This window comes from Sparus aurata, chromosome 18, assembly GCF_900880675.1.
Source record: "Sparus aurata chromosome 18, fSpaAur1.1, whole genome shotgun sequence".
Taxonomy (NCBI): Eukaryota; Metazoa; Chordata; class Actinopteri; order Spariformes; family Sparidae; genus Sparus; species Sparus aurata.
In genome coordinates, this window is record NC_044204.1 from 15,972,765 (window position 1) to 15,994,381 (window position 21,617).

A 21,617-nucleotide genomic window follows, 5' to 3' on the forward strand; every position below is an offset into this window, starting at 1 on the left:
TCACAAAACTATTAGACTAATTTTTGGTTACATTACATAATCGTCATTGTGTGTCAGATATTTATGAACATGATCAATCAGACAAGAAGCACTGATACTCATCAGCATGTTTGCTTGTATCACAGTCACATTGATCGTGTTACAATCCTTGATTCTATGGAAACACTTCCTGGCTAAATCCTGTATGTCTGTCAACAAAAGTTGGTCCTGCCCCCTTGAATTACTGACTTCTGCGTCCGGTTAAATAAATAGAATAAACTGTGTTGAAAATATAGACTGAATACATGAACATACTGTAACTGATGGTTTCTGTGTGTGTGTATTGACAGGTGTCTGACAAGCCCAAAGCCAGAGGCACGGCCCTAAGGTAAGACAAATACACAGCAACACAGTGGTTCATTTATCTCAATGGCATACGTTTTGTGCATCATCCTTCTACATAGTCTGCTGGTCAGTATGTCTTTGGCAGACTATAGAAAGTCAATGTAGTACATTCCTTTCAATATCAACCAAACAACACGCTATAAATAAATGCTCTCTGCCCTGAAAGCATACATTTTGAGGCAGCAATGGTCAGTGTTGGATGATTCTCTGGCCTTTTCTTCTGTAGCTGTTGTTTGAAGAACTGTTAAGGTCAGAGACGTCAATGGAACGTCCAGAGACACATAACCCTCAGTGTGTGTGCACAGATCTACAGTTTTACTAATTATCAGCCTATGATCTGTGAGATGGAGAGGCTCAGGCTAATGGAGGCTGTTAAAGAGTCCAAGTGTGGATCAAAGATTCTGTCTGGGATAAGTAATGTTTGAAGGTTACTGCAGAAACAACCGCTATTAAGCTTTCTGGAGGTGTAGTGGCTCTAATTCACAGAAGCATCTGCGATGGCAGGTGCCCACTTGATAACCCCAGTCACCAGCCTGCACTCGCACACTCGACTCTGTACCACTAGAAATTAGGCAGCAGATGTCTTCTACGCTCACTATTAGTTTGTTAGTGCATGGATCTTTCCACAGGCTCCTGGGTGCTCACATGGGATCATGGTTCAAAGGAAGGAATATACAATCCTATGTGTCTTTATAAATAGTGTAAATGTACATATGCTGTATATAAGGAGACAAGGTCACTGCGTAAGGTTTCCTCAGACTTCATGTTTTACTAATTTTAGTCTCATTAAAGCTTCACACAAATTTAACATTTGACGTTCATCCAAAACAGAGAGCATGTGGTGAACATATGGGGGAGTATCAAGGTGGCGTGTTGCTGTACTCTGGCTGCAGTATTAGATTTTTATTAAAGTTGCTTGGAAGTATGTGGAACCTTAATAAAGTACGGTAGCTTGCGGTAGCTGTACTCTGGCTGCAGTATTAGATTTTTATTAAAGTTGCTTGGAAGTATGTGGAACCTTTTTCTCTAACATTGCTTTGAGATGAAACATTGTACAGTACTTTGGTACTTGAGTATTAATATGTTATGCTAATTTATGCTTATATTCTACAACAATTCAGAGAGAAAAAAGGATTTAAATATAGAGTCAGTTGTAGTTATTTGGGTGATATTCTAGCTAATGGAATTACAATAAACAAAGCATGCCACACATTTCTAAAATATGATGCATTGTTTTAGATTAAACATTCCAACTGTGTATTAAATAGTTCCACCTCCACTTTTTACAACATTTAAATGTAATATAAGAGCATCTATAATAACATTTGAATAATAAAACTGTGTATTGCTGTACATAATTATTTTCACCATTGATACATAACTGTAAAGGTATGTTGCAGATAATATCTGCACTGTGTCTCAAAGGAGGCATTTGCTTGAGCATGATAAAAGATCTTGAACAGGAGCTCATCTCTCCCACAGAAAAACACTGCTCCTGAAGACAGCTCGTCAGTTGTCCCACCTTTATTTCTGTGACTTTGTGACATCACACTTCATCACTGTGTCACATATTTGTATAATTCATTTCCAGACACTAGTTTGGTACGTAAGAATTAGTTTAGCAAAGCTTCTCTGTTATTGTTATTGGTGCTTGGTCAGGCGTGTATGAGCTGACCAATCAGACCAGGCATGGTATTTGGGAGGGGGGTGTTGAAGAGACAGGAGCTAAAACAGAGCATCTTAAAAAGAGGGGGGATACAGGGCTGCAGCACTGGAAGGTATGAGAAAACTGATGTGTTTTTTGAACATTAAAGAGTGTAAACCTATTCTTGTAGTTACCCAAAATAAATTATGAACCTCAAAATTAGTATAATATGTCACCTTTAAATACAATTGTAAATGCAGGAATATTACTTGTAAAAAACTGTTGTTACAATGTAGCATAACTACTTTTACTTAAAGTTGTATTTCTTGATCTTTGCCCACATGGGGTCAGCAAAATCAAGCTATGACCACAACACTATGGTGTGTTTGGTACATTGTTAACTGAATATAGCAACTTGTTTTCTGTTTACACATCAGGCAGACACAGAGCAATATTTGTGTATTCATTTGAAGTCATGTATCTGTCCACCTGAAGTATAATATCCACTCTCCCTTAAGCTCTGTTTGAGTCTCCTCCAAACCATTGAAATATCTGGCTAGCTGCTAAATGCTCCACTGTGGTCCGTTGCTGTAGAGCAGGTAATGAACAGTTGGTTTCTCAAAGCTTGCCTGCTTTGGGGGTTGATGAGAGCATTGAGAGTGAACCCAGTTTGCTAAAGCTGTGGACCGTTGACCAAAACAATTAGCTGTAAGAAAGACACTAAAATATTCTACATATTTATAATGAAAATTATTGATTTGAGCAGCTTTAAGTGAACTATCTTGAGTACTTCTATCACCACGTATTATATTGTGTTTTAAGTTCAGTTCACCAGGTCTAAGTCAGGGTTTAACACAGAACTAAATTCACGGCCACTCTTTTCACAGCAAAGGCTATAAGGCAGCCAAAGAGGCACATCTGTGGCAGTCTGAGGGTATTTTATTGTGGAAGTTAAAATTAAAACTGGCAATCTCGACTTGATTTGATGGTGAATGTAAAATATTGAACACACCTTGAGGGGGTTAGTGACAGAGTAGAAGATATTTAAGATCGCCAAGAGAGCTTGAGCTGTTGTAGTGCACGTTGTAAGAGCTACTTTTATCTTTTGGGTTGTCTTAACTTTGTTACCCAGAAATCTTATTCATTGATGCCAATACATGTTCTGAGTGCTTGAGTCCACATTATTCCATATTATCGTTTAAACTAACACAAGAATCTAATTTCAGCTAAAACAACTTTCATCATCTAGTTTATGAGAACTTCAGTGGAAAAAAATAAATCTAACCAGCTGGAACGTAGATGTAAGACTGTTTATAATAACCGTTCTTGTCTTTGTGAATTCTGTCATGTCTCTTTCTATTCTCCACTGTCACATTCGGTGTGTGGGCTACACATTGTGCTACATTATTGTCTTCCTGTAACATCTTGGGGGAACATGTCACCTAATTAATCATAAGAAGAAAAAAAAATGTTAGCCGCATTTGTAACATCACAGAACATTGGTGAGAATTCATGTAAACAGCTGATTTTGGCGCCAAGATCAATTTTTCACAACTTCATCTTTTTTTTCTTTTGCTTGGATTGTGTTGTAAAGCCCTGACCGGCGCATAAGAATATAAGAATCTTTTATAAATGAGGCTCGTTGTGTTCACAGTCTGAAGACATTAGTATGCAAGTCTGGAGTGTGACTGTGTGTGTGTGTGTGTGTGTGTGTGTGTGTGTGTGTGTGTGTGTGTGTGTGTAAGAGAGAGAGAGAGAGAGAGAGAGTGTGCTGTGTGTCTGTGTGTGCCCCAGGCCATGTGTTACTCTGCTACCGCTAATGAGCCCATTCACTCTGCAGCCCAATCTACTCAACACCGCACACACACATACACATGTCCGCGGGGACGCTGGGACTAAAGATGCTGCGAGCGATCCACTGGCTATATCCCCCATGGAGCAACACATACACACACACACACACACACACACACACACACACAAACACACACACACACACACACACTCTCACCCACACGCCTCACACCATCCATACAGACACACACGTTTTTTTTCCTGTTTTTTTTTAAATCCTTGCTCTGACAGCCTCACCCACATACCAATCGTTATTCTGCCGCCACACACACACACACACACACACACACACACACACACACACACATGCAGCCACCCACCCCATCCATCCCACCACCATATATATTCAACCCTATAATTTTCATGTTTCTGCTCAATAATCTTTAAGTCTCCGCCACTCTGTATTTTTCAATTCATTATATCCACGTGCATCTTTCATCATATAGACTCTGGTGAGGAAAAACTGCCTGGAGTCATGTAGATTTGTCTCCTTACTCTAATTATTTTTGTACAATAGAATTAGTTATAGAAGGAGTAAGAGTGGAGTTGGTAATCATAGTGGGAGTAGTATCATTATAGTTTTATGATTGATGTTATTTTAATCAGCGGCGCTGTGAATTATATTCAGTAGAGTGGATGTGGATCCATTTATAGAGACTGTGTGTTTGTCACTGCACACATGGTTAATTTAAAAGATGATATAGTATAACTCAACAAAGATTATTGTGCTGACATTCACGATCAATTATAAAAAACAAATTGGTACAGGTTGTCCTGTGCTCTGAACGCCAACAGCAAAACTTTGCAGAATGTTTTCAGGAATAGAAGAAGCTAGTTTTAGTCAAGAGTAAATGTAATAGCAGTAAAAGTCAAGTCAGTGAAAGTAAACACAAATTCACCCTGGCCATCACATATTGAATGTGAAGGAAAAAGGTGAATTTCAACTTGAGCAAAAAAAAGCTGTGCTTGTTCTGCGGCTTTATGACATCAAGTCATTCATGTGCAGAAACGACAGGAAAGCAGAGGGTAGAGATCAGTCAGACGCCGTCTTCAAATGGAACTCATGAGCTTAGCTGGTGGTTAGGACATGGGTGGTCATGTATATGATTGCTTGGCATTCGAATGGTTACCGCTGCTCTGTAGAGGCCTCTAGAAACCACCAAAGCTCACAATTAACAGTGTTGTAAAAAGTACCCAAAAGTCATTCCTGAGTGAAGGTAACAATATAATGTCACACATGTAAATAGTACTTTATTAAAAGTCTGAAATAGTCTGATAATAAATGTAGTGAAGTAACAGAAGTACTCTTATGGTAGTATGTGTACTTAAAGGGGCACTATTTTCATATTTAAAATATTAATGAGGTAATATTCCAAACTCAGAAATATAATTTTTTTCCATAACTGAATAAACAAGCAGTTCTCAGAGGAAAATATGGTCCCAGAACACAGTTTGAACCATGTAGGTGGCAGGGCCCCCACATATAAACAGAGCAAGTTTATCAGTTGTTTATCAGTTTATTCAGCCATGAAAACAAAGTTGTGTTATTTAGTTTGATTAGGCATATAAGGATCCAGTTTTCTGCAGTTTGCTGATAATAAGAATCAGTGTTTTGTTTTTTTAAATCTGATACATGTGGGTGGGGGGGAGCGTTATACAGACTCTTCTGATGAAGACAGTAAACACGATCACATCAGAGGCAACAGACTCGGCACACTTGACTCACACTCACATGGTTGCTGCATATGATGCTTGCGAGCTAAAACTAAGGTTTGTAGCATCAGTACACCGGGATTTTCTGGGCGAATAAACACAAACTCCAAAAACACCTTAGTCTGTTAAAAAATAACAACACACACCGCTCCAGCTAACTGCTAGCAATTCAGTCAGAAACATTTGAGCGCTAGCCTGTCACAACAACTCTCCAAGCTAACTGACCTGTCAACTTTCAGTTAGCTAACGGCATCTAGCATGATAGCTAGCTTGGTTGCTAACAGGACAGTTAATTAATGTATTTAATTGACTTGTTTTTACCATTGACTCTGTCATAAGCCAAAACTAACAGTAACAGCTAGATAAGACGTAATTGTGCAACGCCAATACTAAGCTACGGTAGCTTCCCCTGTTTAAAAGATGAAACACAAATTGTATCTTATTTTAATGTTTTTATCAGCCTGTTTAAAAGTGGTGTGACTCAACTTTTAAGGTTACGTTTACTGGAATATTCTGAGCAGCATCTACATCTGTAATTTAGCTTGTTAGGCCTGGTGAAATCAACGCAGATAGAAATCAGCTACCTGAGGAGGCCCTGAAGATGCTGACTCATTCTTCCTCTAACCAGTTGGTGTTGATAACTGTAAATCAGCAAAGACTCATGGGTAAAATGTTGACCAATTCAAGTCCACACTTCTTAGTATATGAGAAGCACTTTCATATACCAGATATGATACCGGAGATAAATAGAAGTTTACTTTTCAATCAGTTATGTATACATAGAAAAAATGTAACTGCAGGAAAGAACATTCAATCTTAATGTGCTTCTGCTGTAATGTAGCTTTGTTCACAGTCATGCTTAATAATACATACCAACATGTTGGCATGATAGACAACACAGGCAGGTTAAGCCGTTCGGAGGCACCCTGCCAGTCAGGGCCATCAGGTGTGACACGAGTTCAAATGTGATGCACTTCTTCAAACGCCGTCACTCCTGCTGCTGCCAGGGAGCATTACACTACATATGTAGCAACGGAAACCTATTATAGCCTTCCCCACAGTACTGCCCCAGGCAAACACACACATACATATACACACACACACACACATACACACACACAATCAAACACACAACCACAAATACACTCGTGCAGAAGTCGCGGATGCTGGAAATCATCCACAACTGTTCTTTTGAACATGTGCAAAAGTTTTATTCAATTAATTCATAATTTATGACACACAAGTAACCATCTATTATTAATGCATTGTATGATTTCGTCTGACGTCAGAGTACAATCTTGTATATTGTATGTTTAAAGTGACTAATTACACAATAATCCCCAGTGCAGCGTACAAGACGATTGATTTCCGGGGTGAGATGACTGAACCACATGCACACAACACCTGACACAGACAAACAGTGCAGTCATGTAGTGCGTCTGTGATTTCTGCCTCCAGTTGTACAGCACTGAATAACAATCACACTTCCCAGGACTGTCTTTCAGTATTTTATTGCAAGGCACCAGAAATTACATCAGCATGACTTCCCTGCAATTGAAAACAATTTATTCACAGGGTCTTTCTATTATAAATGCTCTGTGCAACACCATGAAGGGAGTCACAAAATGCTCCATGCCAGCCAGAAAAAAACACCCCAAAGGTGGGTGCAGGTGCACACCAGCCTTACGACACAGATTTGTCCAAATGTAAAATTAGAACTATATTCACCCAGTATCACATATATGTGCATATAAGTGTAACACATATAAGTCATATTATGAAACAGGTGCTTTATTTTCAATGAATATAGAATATTCCCTTTAGTTTCAAACTACATAGACATGAATCCCATTTTAATATAATACAAAAACTCTGGATATCATTGGCATAACACTTGGTATGTTAAACTCTATTTCTGCTTCACAAAGACTCCCAACACTGTAGAATGGCCCCTTTAAAAATGACATTAAAGAATGATATTTAAACTGATTTACACCCGGTATTAAAAGTACAATTCCATCTGGATAAATAATCAAGATTAAAAAAATGATCACATCTTGTCTTTGTGTTTACACTTGGTGTGTTTAAGACATGACTTGATCCTTAATCAGTTCAGATCTCTGTCCTCAGTGAGGATTTTGAGGTGGCTGCAAGTCAGCCCCAGACTCCCTTAATAAAACATGAGATTTTGTGGGTTGTTGAGTTTGGGGAAACGTTATGAATTTGTCAAACTGTGGCTGCGACAGATGCTTAATTATTTGTCTTCTCTTGTTAATTTGGCGTATATAATACATAAAGTTATGCCTTTTTTCATATAAAAATATTGAGTCAGATTGTCCAAGTGTGTCGCAGAATGGGTGTGTAGGCTACTCTGTGACCAGATAAAATACATACTTTGTTTACAGCAGATCAGCTGCACAGATGAGTCGCAGCACAGTTATTCCTCACTGTATGTCATTTATTTTCCACCCACATCACTTTAATTTTTCACACAGTTCTGTTAAATAAAAAAAACTTTTGGCACTCATGGCAGATAATAGATGTTTTATCCATAACTAGAGCCGTGTTTCTTTCAGCTCTCTGGCTTGCTCACTCTCTACACACCCACCTATATTTTACTTGGCAAAAAACAAATATCTGTATCAGTGTCATGATGATCCAATCACGTTCCCTTCACGACGTACTCAAAGCTTGCGTTATCATGCATTTTCCTTATTATCATAACTTGATATAGATCACATTTAATTAGGTGTAAATGGTGTGTTGAGTCCATATTGTCTCTTCATGACATGCAGCAATATCAAAATGACTCCGGTGTGTGTCATTGAATGATTAGTCTCAGTCTCTTCCAAGGGTCTTAAACTGTGCCCTTCAAAATAAGAGTGTTTGCTAAACCAACCTACCTAAATCTTACCTAAATCTGAAAGATTTTTAATAATTAGAGCAATAACATACACACTATGTACATATAACACAAACGAAAATTGGATTGCAATGACGGATGTGATAATGATGGATGTGTGAATGGTATTCCTCCACCTCTCGCACAATTATGCACAAATGTCTTGTTAGTGGGTCAGATAGCTTCATATATTTGGCACACTGCGACGGGGGAACTGCAATAACATGATAAATCCCCTCAAAATGCTCCACGTATCACAGGTTTACATGCAGCACAGAGTGGGATAAAACAAGCACACATGCAAGTATGCATGCAAACACATGCACACACACACGTACACACCCGCCGGAGTGTTCACATACATGAGAGTGTGAGTGATTGAGAGAGAGACAGAGAGAGATTGTAAAGCCAGCTGTGCAGCGGGAAGCCCTGCCAAGTAGAGGGCAGAACCAGCGAGCTGAAGGCAGATGATAAGATGACAGATGAACTGAGCCCAGATGGCCCGCACATCTTCACTTCACATTCCTGTAATACCCTTGTGATTCTACATATTCTCACTCAGTTCTTCAATCGTCTTAAGAGCCCATATTTACCTGTTTTTTGGGGCCCGATCCTGCTGCTTCAGCTGCTTCACACTCCGTTACACTGTTACATCTTGTCTCTTCTGCAGTTTATCTGAGCCGCGGCCTCTCTGGCTCCGAGCCAGCTGCTCCATTGTTTTTAGAGGCTGATCAATTCAGTTTTCCAGCAGCAGCGATTGAGAGGAGAGACAGAAACTGTAACTGCCTATTGTCTGTTGATTGTCCTCCTTATGTTCAATTTCTGCTGGTTGATTAATGGTGACAAAGCCCAAACTGAGACGTACAGCGTTACACAGACGGACCCTGGAGGGTTTAGAAGAGCACGCGAGGAAAACATAACGATTAAACGATGCTAATATCGGCTTCTATTACGAAATCATGTATGAAAAATGGGGCAGTGCAGCATGTATAAATATATTTTACACATTCATCAATTTATTTTTTCACTTGTGAAAAAAAATTCATGTAGGGCTGCAGCCAAGATTTTAGATAATTAAAGGTCACAAATTCCCCCCCCCCCACCCCCCCCCCCCCCCACCCCCCCCCAAACTTGACTTGACTCATTCATTCTTGACTACACTCTTTGAAATTTAGCAACAATCAAAAAACGATGGACTACATTAAGGTTGTATGTTATTCTGGAAGACAATACTAAAGAATGTAATGTCTTCACCTGTGTCTGTTTGGTTGGTCGGATAATTGGTTGGTTGGTTGTTGGTTGGTTGGTAGATTTTTCTTGTCTAATACTGACCATTTGTAAGAAACCTTAAACCTAAAATATTACAGGGGACATGAACTTTGCAACAATAGTAGTTACAGTTTGTTATGTATATTATAATAAAGCTGCTCAAAGTTTCCTTGTCTGTAATCCTAGTCCAAGTGTCCCTGTTGGGTGATGTTACCGTCATATTTTTGCTTTAAGGTAGCTTAATATATAATCAAACCCAGCCATGTGTAGGAGCACAAGTTTTCACCATCTTGTTAATGTATTTCTAAAGAATTTAAAATCAGACCCATCTTGAGCTTCAAGAGATGTTTTCTAAAGAAAAACAGTGAGGATGGTGCAGGTTGAGGAGTTCACAAGCGAAGGCAAGAGCCTTCAGGACACAATCAATAAATACAGGTGGTAGACGAGAAATTTGCTCATGTCAAGGCTGAACATGCAAAGCATCCGACTAAAGAGGGAAAATGTTCCTGACATCCCGTCTCCGGTGACCAAACAGTCCACTAAAGTCTTAGGAGCAGAGCAAAGTGGAGGGCAAAGCCTGCTGTGACCTGCTACCACATCCTGTGAGAGGAAGATTGAGTCAGTGTCGTGATGAGCGAGCAGCAGCTCTCACTTCATGGTTGTTACAAAAGAAGAAGAGGATTTAAAACAGTGACAGTTTGATGTTTGATCATTCAGTTAAATAGTTATTTTATCGTTTTAAAGTATATGATATTTGAAGATCAAATACAAGGTATTTTTCTTTTTCATGGTCAAAAGTTAAGAGTGAAACCTACTATTCCCTTGCAAATAGAAATGAAAAACGGCCTGTTTCATATCCTGAGACCAAATGTGATCATTTTACATTAAAAGACAAGAACATCATATCTAGGGTCTCACATGTGGCAGACTGTTGCTTTAGCCCACGCTCAAATGTCCTTGGAACCTGAATCTTATATGATTTTAGAAATGGCTAAACAAAGAAAATTTGACTCAAATTACAGTAAACCATTCATAATCTCCCCATGACTGATTTTTCTTCTCTCTATGACAACCATGAGTGTAACCATGTGAAATCTGCACAGCTTTTGAGAAAATTACTGGGAAACACCATTCGTTAGTTTCCCCCGAACTGTAAAATGAAATAACATGTCCAATTAAAACTTCAGCTAACAGTTTTAAATCAATCAGTCTAAAATCATATAAGAGTAAGATTCCAAAGACATTTTATCCTGGACTAAAGCAACACTGTGTGGCACAAGAGTATTCCTCCATCTGGTGCACTTGTCTTATAAATCACCACATTTGGGACCAGAATATGAAAAAACAGGCTTTTTTTCATTTCAGTTTTGTAGTGTTTATGGTTGTTGTTGTTTTTGTGCTACAAAATGGAAAATGAAAATCAAACTGTTTTTTTTTTCAAGATTTAGCTCATTCCTTTTGACCATGAAAAAGAAGAAAACCTTGTATTTCAATTTTAATTTCTGTATTTTAAAACAATTTTTTTTTTTTTTTTTTTACCTTAAAACAGTTTCAGAACCATGTTGGTGGTACTGTGCAGGGGCGGTTCTGGGGGGGGGGGGGGCCAACAGGGGCCAGTGCCCCTGTAACTCTGAGTCTGGACCCCCCTGTGCCCCCCCGACAGGGAGTCTGCATCAATAATACAATGACAGATTTCTTGCAATGATTTTGTTTTGAAGGGAAAGGCAGAAATAAAGTGTCTCAGCAGTTTACTACCCAATCAAAATTGCTGAAATTGAAAACACTGTTATGTCTGGATGAGGGATTTATCCTTTTTTCCGGGTTGTATGTGCCCCCTAACAAAAAAGCCGGCCCCAACCTGGCCCCCCTATTAAAACTGGACTAGAACCACCACTGGTACTGTGTCTTGTAATATGGTGAATGGTGTCTCTATCACTTGTTTCTGGACTATGTAACGTCAGTGAGAGAGTTTTTCAACACATGACATTGTTGTGAAGTAACGACTCTTGCTTGTAGTTAGCGCCTACATCACTTCTGACACATTGTTACACACCTGGGATTTGTATTTACATCAGTGGTGTTGCACTCAGAAACATAGAGGGGCGCTAAATCACACAAAATGCCAATTTCTACATAATGTTGCTTTAATGGCCACTCAATTTCTCCAGTTTCTGAAATGAAAAGGGAATGTTTCAGTGTATCATACTATTGTTTGTTTGTTTTTTCTCCATTATGTAGTCCAAAACTTGAATAAATAAGCTTAGCCTACAATATATATTAGGGCTGCCCGATAAATCTAATTTTCATCATCGTGAACATGTTGATAAAAACATCTCTAAAGACTGCCTGACACGCAATGAATATGAAAAATCATTTTGTTTACATGCGCCATGCATGCACCTTGAACATGCCAACATTTAGCCTATCAGACAGAGCCCTGGATACAAGTTCAGTTCAGTTGAAGCCCCGGCTAGCCTGACAAAATTATTCGGCATCAGTTTGGTGGTGAAAATGTGGTCGACGAAGACCTTGTGGTGAAACAAAACAGCACTTCTGCTATATGGACTTATTTTGGATTCAGGAGAGACGTGTTACAAACACAGGTACTGTGTGTAAAAGATGCTGAGCAGTTGTTGCAACTTCTAGAGGAAACACAACCGACCTCCATTACCACCTGCAGTACAACAATAAAGACCTACACGAAGAATTCAAAACTAACATTAGCCACCATTAACTGTAAAGTTAATAATATACAAACTTCAATATTTGTTTATTTATTGCAAGTTATTTCATCATCGCAATATTGAACAGTGTTATCGCATATCGCAGATTTTCCTCATATCGTGCATGTCTGAAAATGCTGTACTATACTGGACCTTTAACTCCTTTACGTAACACACATTTTTCTATGTAGGTGTACTTAAACAGTGACAAAGAAAGTTGAATTCACTTAATTTCAATGTAATCTGCTTAAGTTCAGTTTAATTCAAGTAGAACATAATGAGGACTGATGAGATAGGGCAGGATGGAAGGAGCAGGAAATGTAGCTGAACGCTGACTCGGTTGGAATTTGTGCTGACTCGTAATCGTGTTTAATTATTAATCTCAGTTGCTTTGTTGAATTGCTACTTGCTAGTTAGCAGAGTTATATGACCACATATCAATCAGTCTTTTGAAGCTCATAATGTTATTACGAGGCATTCAGACTGAGAGCGGATGAAGGAAATATGATCCAGGAGGTCCAGCCTGACTGATAGATTACTGCACAGTGGCTTATAATGCTTTGAGGTTGGTAGTTAAAGCAGAGACAATCATTTCATCCTCTGTTTTGATGATTATGAGGTGACCAGTTGTAATTTGATTGGCCAATGAAGATGATGTTTTATATCCTCAGCACTCCTGCTGCATCATACTAGTGACCTCATTGAATTGAATGAGGAGTGACTTTACTTTTAGGTCAATATCCCCTTTAACTGATAACACAAGTGAGCTGACCTGCATTCAGACAGCAGTAACTCTCTCAGGTGTGCTGTAAAAAGTGACTCGACCTTGTCGACGGTACCAACCATGAATACCGACATGATTTGAAAGTCATGGCGTACCACGGGTGTTTCCTCTGGCTCAGCCGCGGCCCGTAAGTATGTGGGTGTCGTGTGGATCTTGTGAGGCCCACTGGACGTATCGAACCCACAGATCACTTTGTTAGGGCTGTAAGGCTTTCATTTCCCCTGTTGTGCTTGTGATTTTATCACATAAATAAACAGACCGACACCAAAGGCTCCACCAGAGCCTGAAGATCTGACAAAGGCTATTTTGTAAGTCTTATCTGTGTTACTTATGCAACATTGACACAGGCGCACAAACAGAAAATAGAGAGTGAAGGCTGTGCGTCCCAAATAAGCAAAAGACCTGCACTGATGTGTAAGATGTAGACAGGAAGGCAGCTGTATGAAACAGTGAAGAGGAAATTGTTTTTGATATATTGTTTTTTATAATATTTTCTGTTATGTGTTTTCCTTTGTTTTTTTTTTGTTTTTACTTCAGATAAACAGAAATGTTGAGTGCGTGAATGCAGAAACAAAGCATGTCAACAATATCTGGCTGATTAGCAAATGGGAGCTAATTGAAAGATACGAAACCATCTTTTAACTGAAGTGTGAAACTTTGCTTTGTGGACACAGAACTACAGTAAAATAGCCCAATAACTGATTACAAGGACAATATATTTTAAATCGTACTAATAAACAGAAAAAGATTCTCTCCTGGATGAAGTTTATATGTCTTAAATTCAAACAAACTTCACAGAAATGCATCTAAAATGTCCAGTAAAGAGCCAGTCAGTCAGTCTGCACCAGCTGGTCCTGCATTTTAATTTGGCACCGACGCCGGCATTAAATTATTTTCGACGGCTGATGGCTGATTGCTGAGAAGAGGAGAAAAAAAGGAGGAAAGCGAGCCAGATGTAATGCTTTCACTCACACACTCATCTCCTTTCATCTTGTTCCTCCAGCACATACTGTTTATGTTGCCAGAATAAAATAGGCTAGAGAGCACTCAACTGAAAATCCCATTGAGAGGAAAAGACACTCAGGCTTTCGTTTAACTTCACACAGCGCTATTTAAACAAAAACATATCAGTGTGGGAAATACAGGCTCGTTTCATGCTTCCAGTCAGTCTTTTTTTTTTATTTTTTGGCAAATGAAAGGATGATATGAAATGGCATAAAAAGAGAACCATCAGATGTATTAAACGTGCCTTGCTTGATTTTGTCTAGCATGTACAGCACATTGGAGAGTTTCCGCTCATCCAGTAAAAAAGGCGTCTAATGTTGTAAACATCCAGTAATAAGACGGCAAATAAACCGAAACCAGACTTATATCGCTCATTCTACTAACTGCTCCAGGCTCACGGGCTCATACAGGACAAAGCTCAGCAATCAGAGAAATCCTTTTCCTATCCAGCTTTTGCAGCTCTAATGACAAGTGAGAGCGGCACACTTCTACAGAGCAGACACCTTGATTTCTCGCCAAATGTCTTATGGACAAAGTGGGCTAGCCCACCAGGGGAAGTGAGTTGTTTCCCGGAGTTAAAATGCAGGCTCTCATCAAACAATAAGGTGCTTTGGATGAAAAGTATCCACCAAATGGTGTTATTCTGTGTAGCAGTTGGACTGTATCTGTGAATCATCGACTGGCTGCATGTCCTCTCCCAATTAATGTGGATTCAGTCGAGGAGAATTTCAGATTTTCAGATTTTAATTCCTCCAGTAATAAATAATATGGAAACACTCGGATAATGATGACAGAGCTGTAGCTACCAGTTAAGACACTGAGGTCATGTCTCCTGTATGTTGCTATTTTTTTTACTGTGAGGGTTTAAGGAACACTGAGAGGGAAGGAAAAAATCTATTAAATACAGGATTCAGTAGTTGACCATATTGTTGTGTACGGTATTGAGCCTGGAAATGGTATGTAAACCTTTATGTTGAGAAATTAAATAGTAACTTAGACAATTTACATCCCTCGTTGCCCTATATTGCTTTAGGAATATCTGGTAGGTATTATAGGGAAAAGAGATAAAGTTCTGATAGCTGAGTTTTTAAAATCATGGCTTCTGCCGCTTTGTACAGAAGATGTCATCCTGTTTTATTGCCGGCGACAGCTTTCCATTCACACGTAAATGTAGTGCAAATTTTAACCGATTTAACAGGAAAAGTTATAAGTTAGAGCATGTTTCCTTCCACAACTCCTTTGTGAATGTCATGTGTTGGTTCATTGACATGTGGTGCTAATCACTTTATCACTCCAGTGCAATTAAACCATTGCTGAAGAAAAGGGAGTGACAAGGTGACACAATTAAAAAAATCTCCAGTCAAACTTCAAATGAGCGAAAAACAACTTAGAAAACAAAGAAAACCAGCATATACATTTCTGTTTCTTTCATGTATTATTTAAAGAAGATCTTCAGTGAATTTAAGTCACTTAAGTCATCCTTATTATTTGTTTCCATTTAATTTGGTTTTTTTAGATTACATTTTTTTTTACATACATACATACATAAACACGTAGTTCACTTTTAAAATTTACATCTGAGCAAATGAAAACAGCAGCAACAAGATGGTTAGGATAATGTAATCAGCATCCTGATATTATTAGTTCAACATCTTGACTGTCCATCCACTGTGACTGCGTATGAGTGAAACAGTTTGATCCAGGATGTTGTAGTGGAGACAAGTCTATGTTAAGACCCAGACACAACAGTCTTTGATTTCCCTTTGCTTGGTCAGCCTGAGTCCCAGTTGTCCACTTAAAAAAAGTTTAGCATGACACTTATCCTGATCCTTTTCAGTCCGGTTGGTCAGGTTGGATACCATATCATCTCAAAGGCCACTACTCTTTATCCAAAAACCTGCGCTTTCTTCTCCAATGCTGATGAATGTATTTCTGTCATGGGCAATACAAGTTGCAGCAATAAAGCAGGAAAAAATACCAGTTAAAAACACAGAAATGTTGTGAAATCAGAAGAAGCTACCATCTGTTGCATCTGCATGTTCTGCCATTGCCATAGCGCTAACTCGAAATGCATGTAAAAACAGATGGATAGAAATGCTCCGACTGCTGCAGTTCTCAACAGCAACACAAACCTGATAAGCATTTTGGCTCCAAGCCTTTGTCCAAAAAGCCCAGTCAATTTAAGAGATGAATAAAAATGTTGCACTCTTTAGTTGTGCTGCAGTCTGATCAGTACGTTCTCTTGGATTTGAATCACGAACAGTAACAAGTCTCCGCTACAACAGAGAGCTGCTGACTCACGGGGCTCTTGGCTCGCTTTAGTTATACATCAAAAGCCTCTTTAAAGGCACTGAGGGATGTGAAAAACCTACAGGGACATAAGTCCAGGGAATGTCTCTAATGGCCATCTGTGTGGCATCTCTACCTCAGTCTTTCTGCAATCCAGCAGACTGTTCACCATAAAAACTGAAACAACGTTTGACAATCCTCATTTCTCTGTGATTTTAACGGAAAATGAGTCCAGTAGAAAAAATATTATACAATAACAGCCCCATCACCAGGGACAAGTACATAAATGGGGAGTTTTGGTGTCTGGTGTATGGATGTGTACTTGTGATGCTGAAACATTTTAGACTAATTTCCAGAAACAAAGGTCTGGTTAGTTTTGATAATGCACAGTGCTTACAGTAGACAGTGTATATATATATGAGTTTCCTGGGCATGTTAAGTTTCCTGGGCATGTTACAATTGTGGGTGTTACTTTCAAGGCTCTTGAAGCGTTAGCTAAGTTGACTGAGTAATGATAACAGAGTTGTATTCGCTCTGTAAGTTGCACACATTGATCTTCATGGATGAATCATATGCCCTACCAGTCACTCTAATAAAGAAAATTAGCATCCCGTTACCGTGGAAAATACAAGTTCTTGTGAAAGGAGAATACCTGTATTTGTAAACCTGGTCTCTATATTTGCATGGTTCGGTGTGTGAAGGGTTCATACTTACCAAAAGTTTTGGAATTGGTCCAGGTGATCACCTCTGCAATTGCTGCAATGTAATCCTTAGGGGCGACTCCAACCTATGAAGTTGTGTCCACTAAAAAGTGTGTTTTGCCACTGGGAGGCTGAAGTGCTGCTTTAAAACTACATTTATTTAAAGCAGTATGTCTCACATTGCTTATTGGATGTACAATCAGTGTTTAGAGTGCTCGATTCTTCTCTTAAGGCCAACTTCTGTTACATTTCCTTGCCCTGCCTGCAGTGATATACTGCCATTTTCTGTCTTTATGTGCTTAGCCTCATCAATAATTTTCCCGGGATATTTAGAAATAATGTAGATGAAAGATTTTGAAATTCTGCTGCTCAGAGATAGCTGAATGTAATGAGCAATAACTTGCTGAATGCAAATCGCATCTCTGATTATATTACTTGTTTGATTGTGATGCAGATTTACCAGCCTGCACTGGCAATGGACACAGAAATGAAAACTCAGACAGACAAGATGTTGCCATCCTCTGTGGCTACTGGCATTGTTGAGGGAAATCTGAATCTGACTGGCTTTCTGAAATTGTTCAGAACAGTTTCTGAAGCTGCTATAATATGTTTTCCAAACACATGACCGACAGTGGCTGTGTGGAGGCGGGTCTGCATGGGGAAGACAGAAATATACATATAAATACACACACACACACACACACACAAACATGTATACAAGGAGTTTAACTCGATGCTTTGCCAATATTGTTTCAACTGCGATGCTAATAGAGCAAACTGAGGTGAAAATTCAATTGAAATTGAAAGAGAGAGGGAGGGAGAGACAAAGAGAAGAGATGAGTAATGATAGAAGAAGAAAACAGGGCAGAGACTGCGTTCATACAGTATCTGTCACTGTGTGTGCGTGTGTGTGTGTGTGTGTGTGTTGCCTGCGGAACAGTTGATGGATTTGCTGCTTGACTGCTCACACAGATTGGTGCCTGCTGTGATGGCAGCCTTGAACTGAAATTACGTGTACACTCTCTCTCACACACACACACACACACACATACAAAAGAAGGGACTACACATAATTGCAATTTCTGTGTGTGCAAGTGCATTTGTGTGTATTCTTAAGTTGGGACGAGCGGGTGTGTTGCCTCCAGGAGGCCATTTCAAAGCTCTGTGGAGGGATGGATGAACACAAGGCCATCGAAGGCACCAGAGAGGATGAGACAATTGAACAGGTTCAAAACGCTGTGTTTATGCGTTTATTAGCAGCTTTATTGTACTGAGGCGGTGAACTCGTTTTTATTGAATCAGTAAATGAGTGGCTGGCTTCCCCAACTACTATCCTTTTTTTTAAAAATGAGACAAAAACACAACAGAGCTTAGAGAGAGATTCTTTTTAACTTCACAATCTGATGTTATGTTCTGTTATTTGAGCCAGCTGGAGTTGATAATGGAATATCTTGATCTTGTTTTTGATAACAGTGTATATAATTCATAGCTCATAATCAAGACGATAGATGAGATAATTGGTTTGTCTTGAAATCTGCGAGGACAGCCAGTTATCATCGTGCTAACGAGATCAGGCCCTAATGCATGTATGTACAGAATGACAAGTCCAGTCTGATTTTAAAAAATGTGATGACCAGTTGCACAACACAAACATCTTCGATGGCTCAATCCAAAATACCGTGACACCATCAGCTCATTCAGCACTTGAACAAATGCAAGTTTATTGTAATTTAAAACATTTATGTAATGTTTAAATAATCTCACCTTTCTTGGAGATCCTAGTACATTCGTGTGATATCCTCCTCTATAATGCATACTAAAAGTCTGTCATCAGCCACAGTGAATCGGATAATGCAATTGTGAGTCTCAACTGTGCACTTGTGTCGGTGCAACAGCAAGATATCCTGGTATGGCTGTGATAAAAACAGATGCTTGGTTAAGAGAAAGGGGACTGGATATGTGTCATACAATCGCTCTCTGTATTGTTGCAAACTTTTTTTTTCAAACTGGTTTTCTTTTTCTCTCATTTGCGCGGCAGTGTAGTGGAGATTTTCTGAGCAGCAAGGTTAATCTTGTCAACTAGGGGTATGTGTACAGATGAGGATGAAACTTCACCACAGGAAAAAACAATAGATAAGACTGAAGATACCGCTGTAAGTCTTATGAACTGGCAAGAGATATAAACGCAGGCTCTCAAAGATAAGCAATTTGAATGAAAAATGAGAATAAATAGAAAGAACAATTTTAATCTGTAGTAACGGAATCAACAGATTTATTAGTTGAAAGATTTCATAAAGTATTCTTTTTAAGGTATATCCAAATTATACAGAGAAAGGACACTATACACTACACTACACTATACACTATATACACGAACATATGTAGTATGCAGTGAATGAATCAGATAATTCTTGAAGATCAAGTGAAACATCATCTGCGTAAAGTTGAATCTTGTGCTCTGAATTTGCAGATGGAATTCCAGTGTCTTTTAAGTTCTAACAGATAGAGCTAGCAGGTGGTCATTTAAAGTAATAGTAAGGCAGAGAGTGGGCATCTGTGTGAGGACCCCCTGCTGAGTGGGAAACTGTGATGTAACCCTGTTAGTAGTGACAGTGGCCATGGATTTGTTTTCTCACTGAAACTATAACTGCCTTTGTTTTGTAATAAGTCTTTTCTTTCTTTCCTTCTTTCCTTCTTTCTTCCTTTCTTTCTTTCTTTCTTTCTTTCTTTCTTTCTTACTTTCTTACTTTCTTTCTTTCTTTCTTTTCTTTAGTGGCGCATCGGGGAGCAGCAGTGAATCAGAGAGCAGCTCAGAGTCGGACACAGACGAATCAGAGAGCAGCTCCAGTGACAGCGAGTATAATCAGGCCTCCCGCACACACACACCAGAGGTAAAATGACAAGAGTGTCTCTACATGTCAATGTGTGTGTGTGTGTGTGTGTGTGTGTGTGTGTGTGTGTGTGTGTGCATGTGTGTGTGTGTGAATTCTCTGTAACTCTGTGCACATGACTTAATGGATGTGAAGCTGCAAAAAAACTTTTGTGGAAGACATTTCACTGGATTCATGGATTACTCGCATTGTTCAGTACAGCCAGTACAGCCAGTACAGTTTCCATATGCATATTTTTAACCCCAGCTGGGAGACATCCGATCATTACTGGAGTTATGCAAGGTTTTGTTTATGCCAGCCATCAAAATCTAATTTTGCTGGTTCCCTTTTTATATGAAAGGCAGAGGTAACATTAGCTGTTGTCATTAAGCAATCATTGAACAACTGGCAGTGAAAAATACTGATGATGTCTCTATCTCTGACAAATGTCTCCAATTTTGTTTACATTTCATAAAGAGACAGATGCACTTTCATTGCCTCTTTTATTCTCCCTGATTCCTCACTGTTCATTTTCACAGTGTGTCTGACTGCCTGTACATTAAATGGTCTCTTCCCACGGTCTCTGGGTGGTGCTCTGAAAGTCATAAAACTCCAACTGCAGAGAGCTGAATTATAACATTATTTATCACATTATTTTAATGGCTCAACGCTGCCTGGTTTCATAGGCTTATGCCGTCCTACCCACTGAGAGGAATGGCGAGACATGCAGGGAAAGAGAAAGGAAATTGTTGAGCAGCATGCAGCACATACGTAGGCAGCTTTATGTGAAAACAATCCGAAACTCAGGAATAAATAGAGCTACTTTCAGATCAAACGAAAATAAGTTCTGTGAATGATTTATGATTTCAAGACAAAATACCTTGTAAAGGTCCTATATTGTAGTGTGATTTTCTCTCCTTTTTGATTATAAAGCAGGTGTAGGTGCTTTATGAACACTCTGAAAGTATGAAAATGGTCAGTTCAGGATGAAATGAGCACAGCCCGTATTCAGAAATATTTCCTTTAAACAAGCCCTTAGTACTTCTGTAAGGTTGTGATGTCACAACAATACAGTCATCGACCTCAGCCCTGCAGAGCTAAAGCAGAAACATAGTGGGTGGTGCCTGCTCAGGCCTGTGACAGCTGGCCAATCAGTGCAGACTTAGCTATTTCAGGAGGGAATCCCTAAAGAGACAGGAGCTAAAACAGAGCGAGCATTCGGATAGAGGATGAATTGAGGTGCTGCAGCATCTGAAATATATATTAATAAAAGTTGTTTTCACTTTACAGCCTGAACCTCCTTCCACCAATAAGTGGCAGCTGGACAGCTGGTTGAATAAGGTCCAAGCTCAAACCAAACCCCTGGTCCCCCCACAGCAAGAGCATCATGGCACAGGTTAGTATGGACAGTTGTATTTACTGTGTCAAACAGCAGCTACATCGAAAATAAATAATCTGGTTTGTATTGGAATACTTAT

The 21,617-nt window shown here is 39.2% G+C and overlaps 1 protein-coding gene across 2 annotated transcripts in view; it reads left to right on the forward strand.

Moving 5' to 3' along the window:
• The window catches only part of aff2 (AF4/FMR2 family, member 2), a 187,230-nt gene that overhangs the window by 132,457 nt on the left and 33,156 nt on the right, over nucleotides 1–21,617 (forward strand). For both annotated transcript variants that reach the window (XM_030396609.1, XM_030396611.1), the window contains exons 10-12: nucleotides 330–367; nucleotides 20,043–20,160; nucleotides 21,430–21,535. In XM_030396609.1, coding sequence (XP_030252469.1) covers nucleotides 330–367; nucleotides 20,043–20,160; nucleotides 21,430–21,535 — 262 coding nt within the window. The remainder of the gene's footprint in view (nucleotides 1–329; nucleotides 368–20,042; nucleotides 20,161–21,429; nucleotides 21,536–21,617) is intronic.